At 36.8% G+C, this 9,208-nt stretch overlaps 1 protein-coding gene across 1 annotated transcript; it reads right to left on the bottom strand.

Annotated features, from left to right (window-relative positions):
- Window positions 1–242: 242 nt before the first annotated feature.
- cxcl12a (chemokine (C-X-C motif) ligand 12a (stromal cell-derived factor 1)) lies at window positions 243–6,878 on the bottom strand. The gene is made up of 4 exons (XM_077495162.1): window positions 6,710–6,878; window positions 3,955–4,072; window positions 2,678–2,761; window positions 243–1,391 (listed from the first exon to the last, which is right to left on the bottom strand). Exons 1-4 carry the CDS (start codon window positions 6,774–6,776, stop codon window positions 1,364–1,366), a joined length of 297 nt encoding a protein of 98 aa, XP_077351288.1. The 5' UTR covers window positions 6,777–6,878; the 3' UTR covers window positions 243–1,363.
- Between the last annotated feature and the right edge of the window lie 2,330 nt (window positions 6,879–9,208).

Genomic DNA, 9,208 nt, shown 5'->3' with positions numbered 1-9,208 from the left:
TGTGTTCCTAATGGCTGCTTGTTTAGTTAATTCTCTGTGAACAAGCTGGCTTATTGTCCTGTGACTTCAAGCTAAACATATTTTCAACATGAAAGGCTTTACATCGCCCACAGTGATCTTTTAATGCAGTACACTCAGCTGTCAACTGCATGATAGCCCACAGGTCGTCTGGTTTGTAAGCATCAAGTCTTTTAAGCCTACGATAAAAATTACAAACCGAGCCATGCAGTTTTGTTCCTTCATGTATTTATTTAGTTTTTTTACTTCATAACTGCATACAATTTTGACAATAAAATGTTGTCCCGACGGCTCAGTTGTGAAAGTACAGTCCCTTCATTTAAATGCATTAAAGAGTACAAAAATAAAACATTTATATCACATTATTCTTACATATGATGTGTCGAATGATCGACTATAGGCATCTCCCAGATTTGAAAAAACAGTCATGTGAGCGAATTCATTGGTTAAAATGAACAGATAGCAGAATATAAACATAGAAAAAGAGACTAGAAAAAGTATGTAAGCATTAAAAAAAACAAAAACAAAGCTCAGATATAAAGTGCATTTTTATCTGCATGACAGTTGAACACATGGCTTTATCTTCAACTGTTTTCATAACTACTAATGTGATTTATGTCACAACTCTCTGCTGTACAAATTGTTGAGATCGCTGCCATCTTTCCATTAGAATCCAGCCAAATCAAGTTGCCCATTTTTTATAGACTAATAAGGGTCTCTCTTTTTTTGTTATGTTTGTAGTAGACAGACCTTTATGATACCAGACCATGAAACCTGTATGGGGCCTCCAGATGTGAACTTATTCTCAGTGAGTTACTAGACATGTTGGGGCTCACATTATCACAACCACAGCGTTGCTCGGGAAATGCTTGAGTCCTTAATTCCATTACAAAAACATCATAATTGGGACTTTTACTAGAATCCTGTATGTTATACTCAGTCTGTGGGGTACCAATAGAAATTCCTACGCCCCTATTAACTTGAAATATGGAGGTACATTTTGCCAAACGGCCTATGATTATGTTTTTGGGTGCAACAGCACTTTACTGATGAATGAATTTATGAACAGAAAAGTATATACATTAATGTTAGGTGAACAAACAGATATAATTGCACTTTGCACAAATAACATCGATAACCTAAGTGATGACGATGATGGTGGTGATGATGCAATGATTCCATGCAAGAGACTGCACTAGGGCAGCTCTGATAAGTGCTCTTATAACATGGCATTTTGATGACTAGGCAACATATACAGTACATAATGTATTTATATAAACAGTATATGTATGTGATGATGCTCCACATCCTCAGTGATAGCTCAAGAAGCATCTTAGTAGAAACTTTAGTTCACCTTCTTGGACTTTTTCATCCTGAAAGGCAAAAAGAGAAAGATGAGATGAACGTTGACGTAAAGCAATGAATGCCTTTATGTTCAAATGAGGAAATATAACTTTCAATATGATGCAATACAGTTCCACATTATGGTTTCAATCAATAAGAAGGTAAAAAAGAACAATAAAATTACATTAAAGCATGTAGACAGCTAGTTAATGTAAAATAAGTATTAAATCGTGACTGGGTTTATGGCTCTTCCACTAGCCATATATACAGGAGACTATTTTCTTTTCTAAATTTAAGAGAAACTTAATACACCATAAAGATACTACTGTACGTATATAATAGATGGATTTTTCTTTCTTTCTTTTTTTTTTTTTTTTTTTTTTTTTTTTTGCAAAAACTGGCCTTTCTCCAACAACCAGTCCTGCTTTCCATATTATTTGTCCACAGTTACAACCTTTAGTCACTATTAAATTTGCTACATATCACATTACTTTGGGTCATAACTCGTAGTTTAAGGCAATTTCTTCTCCTCTCATCAATTGACTCGTTACAGTCTTGCACATTTAAATTTGTTTTACAGTCATGCGACAAAAAGTTTGTACACAAAATGAGTTCAGTCACATACTTTTTCCAAACTTTTTCAAAATGATGCATAGAGGAAATCATTGTCTTGTTTAAGTGCAGTATTACAATGCATTGTGTGCATGTATGTATTATCACAGCAAGACAACTTGTAAAGTCTCCCGCTGGACCATAATTGGAAACATCACATCCATTGCAAACGAGTGCTGCCATACTCTCTATGCAAGCTGTGTTGTTATGCTGACGGGCGGTCACACCTCGCCGGCGACACACACAAGTCTGAACTGCTCAAGCAGCTTTTGAGACAGACAGACAGACAGACAGACAGACAGACTGCACCCGTCTTGTCCATACAGAAGACCATGTGACATTATTATTATTTATTTTTTTTGGCAATGTTAAGATTCACACACTAATTGTAACTTAACTTAGGATGCAGATGTGCCTGTGTGTGCATCACTGGCCAAATGTTGAGGTGACTGGAAGTTGATCAAATTCAGTTTGTGGGTGACAGTTGTCATGTAGTCTACTAGCATGTTGTGACTTCATGTTCACCATGAAAACAGCGCTGTTAAAAGGTGTTAATCTTACAACGTCCATTCAGTAGATCGGTATGCGCATTTGTTCTTTTGCATCTCAATCCTGTTTACTTTGAATCTCTATAGTGGAGGGAAGCGAATTGGAGGGAAGAAGCAGACGGACAGGTTTGACAGAAGCTGACAGCACATCTTACTTGTTGATGGCGTTCTTCAGGTACTGCTGCAGCCATCGGATTTCGGGGTTCACACACACCTCCTTGTTTGTCTTCAGCTTGGCACTGTTGATGAGAAAACAACTTCAATGTGAGATGAAAGTGTGGTGCATTGATATCAAACAAAGAAAATTAGCACCTTCATGTTAGTTTAGCATGACAGCCTTTTTCAAACATGCCGGTATGGATTATTTGGAAAATGGCATGACACTGTCACTGTAAATGTAACAATCAAGCCAAATTTGAATATTTCCCTTCCCTTATGATCCAAGTAAGCAAAGATTTAAGTTTGTCTCTACAAGATTGTCCTGGGCGATAATCTGGTAGCGTGGGGACAAAGGTTATCATCAATATTTAAATCGCAAATCCTTTTGTGTGTCTTCAAAGAAAGAAACGAGTCAATGAATCAAAGAAACGAGAGCTGATAAGGAAGCAATCCGAAGCATACACTGTTGCCGGACACAATTAGAGGACAAAATGGTTGAGTTTATTGTTTGTATGCCTCAAGAATCATTCACCGCTTCAAAAATCACTAACAGCAATGTCGCCACCAGCTTAGATAACAGATTTTGTAGTCTTTTATTTCTTCTTCTACCTCTAATTTGTCTTTCTTGTATTTTGTGGCAGTCTCGATGTGCTGTAGCACCATACTGCCTCTCTCAGGCCAGTCTTGGTAATGCAATACACTTCTGGTTTGGTCTGGATATTCTGTCTGTGTTCCTTTTTTTTTTTAGTGGCCTGATTCTGTTATAGGGAGGGCAAAAACGATGAACAGCAATAAAGCAGGAGAAATAAATATAATATTTTTTCTTTTTTTCTTTTTTGCTTGGTATATTTTTCTTCTTGACTTTCATTACGTCAAATTAGCGTAAATCTCAATGTTTATCTGACCAATGCTAATAAGTCACCTATTGTAATAACACCCTGTAAAATGTGCCGCATATATTTATAATGACAATCTTTGATTCTGAGGAGGACATTAGAAAACCAAAAGCTGTGCGCCCACGTTCCAGCTGACTGACACTTCCTCCCGCATGCCTCGGTGGGCTCGGTCTGCCCATGTCTGAGAGCGCGAGTGACAGAGGGGCGTGTGCGCACACATGCATGCCCAACTCTTTTCTCCGCTCTGTCACCTCCTCGAGATTGATGGTGAGAAATGTCCAACAAGGAGGAACCCTATTAAAACTTTTTACGAGCAGGGTATAAAACCTTTAATACAGATAAGTCACTGTAGGGATTAAAAAAACAACAACACTCACATGACTTGGAAGGGGCAGTTGGGCGTATGGATGAAGCGGAGCTCTCGTATGTATCCCCTAGGGAGGCTGTTGACTGTTGAACGACAGTAGCATCTCTCCACTAGACTGATGGGCTTGGCTGTAGAAAACAGAAAAGAGCAAGTATGAATGTCTGCTTAAATATATTCCCACAGACATAATAAAATGTATATATTTAAACAGTGGACCACACTGTGACCACAGACGTTTAGCAAGTGTTTCCCATGAAATCGATACAATTTGACTTAAAATATAAGACCAACTGCAACTGGCTGGTAGTAGATAACCACAATGTGTCCCACTGGACATCTTCTGGATTTTCTCATGAATTCCAACATATAATTGAATTACCATTAAAGAAAATAAATTAAATGTCTCTCTGGACCGATAGACTATACATAGAACAACTGCAGTGTATTGTTCTACTTTTACTTAGTTGACAAATTGATTAATAACAGTTTCATGAACCTCAAGGCTGGGCAAAATTTTGCGCTGCAGACAGATGGGATAAGCCATTCATAGATCAAGTACAAGAAAATGGTGTGTATGTAAAGTAGTTCATGTTCCTTCTATACCACTTATACTGCATTATATTCCAGTTGGCTTCAGCCAAAGACGGACTTCACCCAGGATTGGTTACCAGTCAGTCTCAGGGCACAAACAGAGACAGACAACCATTCACTCTCACATCTATGCTGCTACTGGGTGCAAACTGCCTGCACCAAATTAAGGCAAATGTATTGACTGACACTTCATTTTAATAACACTATTCTTCATTCTTATTTTTCAAATTTGACTTTATATAATCAATTTAATTATAATTACTTAACTAATAGTTTACTAATTACTAATTACAAATAGTTAACTCAATACAAATTGTTACAATGTATATGTCAAATTGTATTATTATTATTATTTACAATAAATCAATTTAGCAATTATTAAATGAAAAAAAAGGACAAAAAAATAAATTAAATGTAAAAAAAATATATTTACAAACACCTTCAAGAAAAAAAAAACAGTTAAAATAATGTAATAAATATTGCAGGACTTTTGATTATGTAAATTCTCAGTGGCCAGGATTACAGACCAGAGCAGCCATATGTGCTCTAAATCAATTGACAATAACTTAAATTTCCATCACCATTATGATTCATTTTGGTCTGTGCTGTTATTACAATAACTTTTCTAAACATGCCAAATTTGAACAGAGGTTGTCGACGAGATGACTGCGGCAAATCAGACTGGACATCAAGTGAAAAAAAAAAAAAAAGATACGAATAAAAGCCACAATAGAAGAAAACAAAAAGTTTAAAAAAAAAATACTGCAAGAAAAGTCATAATTGTATTCGAATAAATTTGGAATATGGGATGAAATTGTAATTTATTGGAAACCAAATGCACTTTGAACTATCTCCAAATCATTGACAAAATATTTTAAACATTTTATCAAATGGGCCCAGAAAGTGCTAAATAATAATAATAATAACAGCAGCAACAACAACAACAACAACAACAACAACAACAATAATAATAATAATAATAATAATAATAATAATAATAATAATAATAATAATAATAATAATAATAATAATAATAATAATAATAATAATAATAATAAACAGTTCTGCAGCAGAGAAATAATTATGAATCCAATTTACCCTAGAGGGATAGCAATAAAGCCATATTACACTCTAATGGCAAAAAATCAAATTTTTGCACATCCTCAGAGGTTGGAGCCAATCCCAGATGACATTTTAAACAGCCTGCATCCATAATGCAAATTATTTATGATATCGTGTCATTTCATAGACCTATCACATAATATCTTTACTAGACCCAATTGAGCTATTAATTATTTGCATGCAATAAATTGCATTTAAAGATATTGACTTTAAAGCAGGCACACAAATGCAAAATCAAGCCTTTATGAACAGAAAGTCTGAGTGGTGATTCCATGATGGATGTTGGTAATACAGTTAAAACCTCTTGTGCAAACTGTGGTCACGGTTGATTCATGACGAAAAATAAACGGGGATCTCTTCAGGAAACCAAAACCAACGTGAACTTAAGTTGAATCAATTCTGTCACAGGCCAAAAAAGCGACATATTACACGTTGAAAAAACACAGATGTGGAGAGGGTCCTTGTTGATAAAGCCCCATGCTAATTATTTTTTTACACCTGATCCCACATTTGCATGTGAAAGACCGCGCAGTTTTCTGATGTCGCCATGCAGACTAGCTGAGGCCGTTTTTATTATAGCTGCCTCATTTGGGACTAATTAAAGCGTAAACAACGTGGAAAAACAAATAAACACGTTGATCTGCACAGCGCCAGGGAACTTTCCACAGCCAAGAACCACACACAGGCGCGCGTAAACCTCCTGGTGATTTACGCACCACCAAAAACAAACAAACAAACAAACAAACAAACAAACAAACAAACAAACAAAAAAGAGAGAACTCAAGGAAGCCAAAGATGCTTTAAGTCAACTAATAGGCGACTAACTAATGCAACGCTATTTCGCATTAATGTATTTTGTGCTGCTTTTCTTGGGATTTTGTTATCACTTTATGCACAATTACAACGTTTCTACTGAACTGATACATTACTGAAATTTGAATGAAAAAAAAAATATATTTTTACACGTATAGTATTACGTGAAAATCACACTTTTTCATACACGCACATTTGAGCAATAAATAAACCATCAACAGTACAAATTGCATTCATACCTTGCGAAACGGACACATTTGCCACCAGTGTGAGCACAGCCACGACTGCGAGTAACTTCACGTCCATCGTGGATTAATGTCACTTGGTCCTGCTCAGAGTAAATCCAGAGGAGTTGTGAAGGACCAGGCGGCAGCTGCGTGCAGTTAAATTGCGCATCAGTCTGGAGTTTCGCTTCCAGAGAGAAAGAAAATGCATTTCCGGTCAAGTCGTCTAAATAAAATCGAACTTAAGCCACTCAAGGTGTTACTTGGCAGTGAAATCCATTTTAGTGAGGAAGTGTAAAACAGAATTTTTTAAAAGAAATACATAACAACAACAAACATGTTTACAGGCATGGCAATTGGTTACTCTTTTTTTGTGGAGGCGATCTTATTTTGGTGGCAGATAAGGATATTTCCGGTATAGCTGAAATAAGGAGGAATGTGATACACACGCTAACTTTACACAATTGACGTATTTTGGGACAGTTGTCAGTCCATGGTGTGCCCCTGTTTCTCACCCAAAGTCAGCCAGGGTGGGTTCCGGCTCGCTCACTCTGTCAGTCCTGATGACAAGCATCCCAGAAAAAAAGCTGGATGATCCATTACAAAAGTTATAATTTTAGGGGGGAAAAGTAAAAACATTTTAGAAAATAAAACTGTAATTTTAAAGAGAATAACATCCTTACAAGAATGATGTCCTGTATTGCTATTATAATGATAAAGTCCTATCACGAGAACTATGTCAGAACTTGACAAACTGAGTCCAGTCATACGATTAGAGGGCAAAAAGTAATTTCTGAGGAACAAACTGTAATTGGCTACAAATAATAAAATCCTGATTTATTAAGAAAAAAAATGAAATACTAAAAGTGATGACATGAAACCATAATTTATTGCGGAAAATTGTATGAGAATGAGTTAAATATGATATAAAAGTCATCAACACTGATATGCATTCTGCTAAATACAAAGCCTACTCCTTTTAGGCTGAAACGTGAATGCAACATGTTTATTTCCAACGTGTATATTGAGAAAAAAACAGGAGACATTTTGACGCGCAAGTTTGTTTTTAGTCATAGTTTGTCTTGTCTCGGGGTCTTCATTAGGCCAAATTAATTTAAAGTTAAGCGTGTAACTGGAGCCGATTCACATGAAGGTGAAGTGTTCGGTTACATTGAGCAACTGTCTCGAAAAATAGACAAGAGGGATGAAGAAAAAACACCCGCGCTGCAACGCAAACACGAACCCCCAGATTGTATGCATAAGGGAGCACGGCTACTCTCTGTTTGAGGGAATCTCTAAACAATTTCTTTGACACAGCCTGCTGAACACTTCAGATGAAAAAGTCTGTCTGCGCGTGTGTGTGTGTGTGTGTGTGTGTGTGTGTGTGTGCATGTTGCGGCTGCCAGTATCATTAGAGTGTTTAACAGGTTGCAGATGCGAAGACTGTTTCCAGACATTTGACTTTCATCTTCAGAGCAAACACTCCAGAGTATACTGTACATGTGGGCTTGTGGATTACGGTAATACAATGTGTGTGGAGAGTTTATTCCTAATGGAGAGATCTGGGATCAAAATATAAATGAGTTTTTGCTTTTGAGTTCGTTTCACATTGAGGAGTCCAATGCTGCCAAAACTGGAGCACACAACGCAAATCACGTAGCCACATGGCGGTTTGCGATGTCAATCTAACACTGCATCGCTCAAGTGAAACAAGTCGGATTTCTGGCTCAAGTGGTACAATTTGAATTTGGATGACGGCAGTGTAAATAGAAAAAAGACGCATGGAATTGGATTTCTTCAGATCAGAATCTCAATTTGTATGTACAAATCAAATATGTATTGGATATGTGCCAATTCGTGTGCAGCATCGACGTACATATCAGATATTAATGCGAGTTTGACGTCATCAAAATACACAGATTGGAGATCTTTTTAAAACCGGATCTGGCCAACAACACAAACATCCACTGTAAGCTTACACTACAGCAAAATCAGACAAATAAGCTGATTGCTGATTGCGGCCAGTGGAGAAATGTGGAGAAATGTCATGAGTTTATCCTCATTTAGATTAACGAGTCAGTCCAAGTAAATTAAACTATTTGGATTATTTACATTACGTGCATGCAAGTTGTTCAAGTGTTCTATTAGTGTCAACAGCCATGTCATTCTTCTGTACGTGGAATGTACACGGAAAAATAATTGTCATAAAATAATATAAAAAAAAAAAATACAAACACTAAATCACTAAATCTTTGAGCGGGACAGTTTGAGGTTGTCTGCATTTTGGATTTCAAACTCAGTAGAAGCCAAGGCGACCAGTGGGATGGTGAGGATGAACACACAAGCAGCATCAGCTGACAGTTGAATGGACACGTGTTGACTTATCTCACAGGCTAGAAGGCTGCAGACGTGTGAAAGAGGCGGATTCAAAAAAATGAGACAGAAAGAAGACCGATTAAACACATGACCGCTTTGCCAGGCCTTCACTGCAACCACCTTCACTCGTTGCTAGTT

Source organism: Festucalex cinctus, chromosome 14, assembly GCF_051991245.1.
Source record: "Festucalex cinctus isolate MCC-2025b chromosome 14, RoL_Fcin_1.0, whole genome shotgun sequence".
Classification (NCBI taxonomy): domain Eukaryota; kingdom Metazoa; phylum Chordata; class Actinopteri; order Syngnathiformes; family Syngnathidae; genus Festucalex; species Festucalex cinctus.
This window is presented reverse-complemented; position numbering and strand designations above follow the sequence as displayed.

Bases quoted from the DNA above. Each gene is read 5' to 3' on its own strand.
- cxcl12a (XM_077495162.1), bottom strand. From the start codon at position 6,776: ATGGACGTGAAGTTACTCGCAGTCGTGGCTGTGCTCACACTGGTGGCA. The intron at 2,762-3,954 runs GTGAGTGTTGTT...TCTCATCAACAG, and splicing joins AACTGCCCCTTCCAAGTCAT to TGCCAAGCTGAAGACAAACA. The intron at 1,392-2,677 runs GTAAGATGTGCT...TTTGCCTTTCAG, and splicing joins CTGAAGAACGCCATCAACAA to GATGAAAAAGTCCAAGAAGG.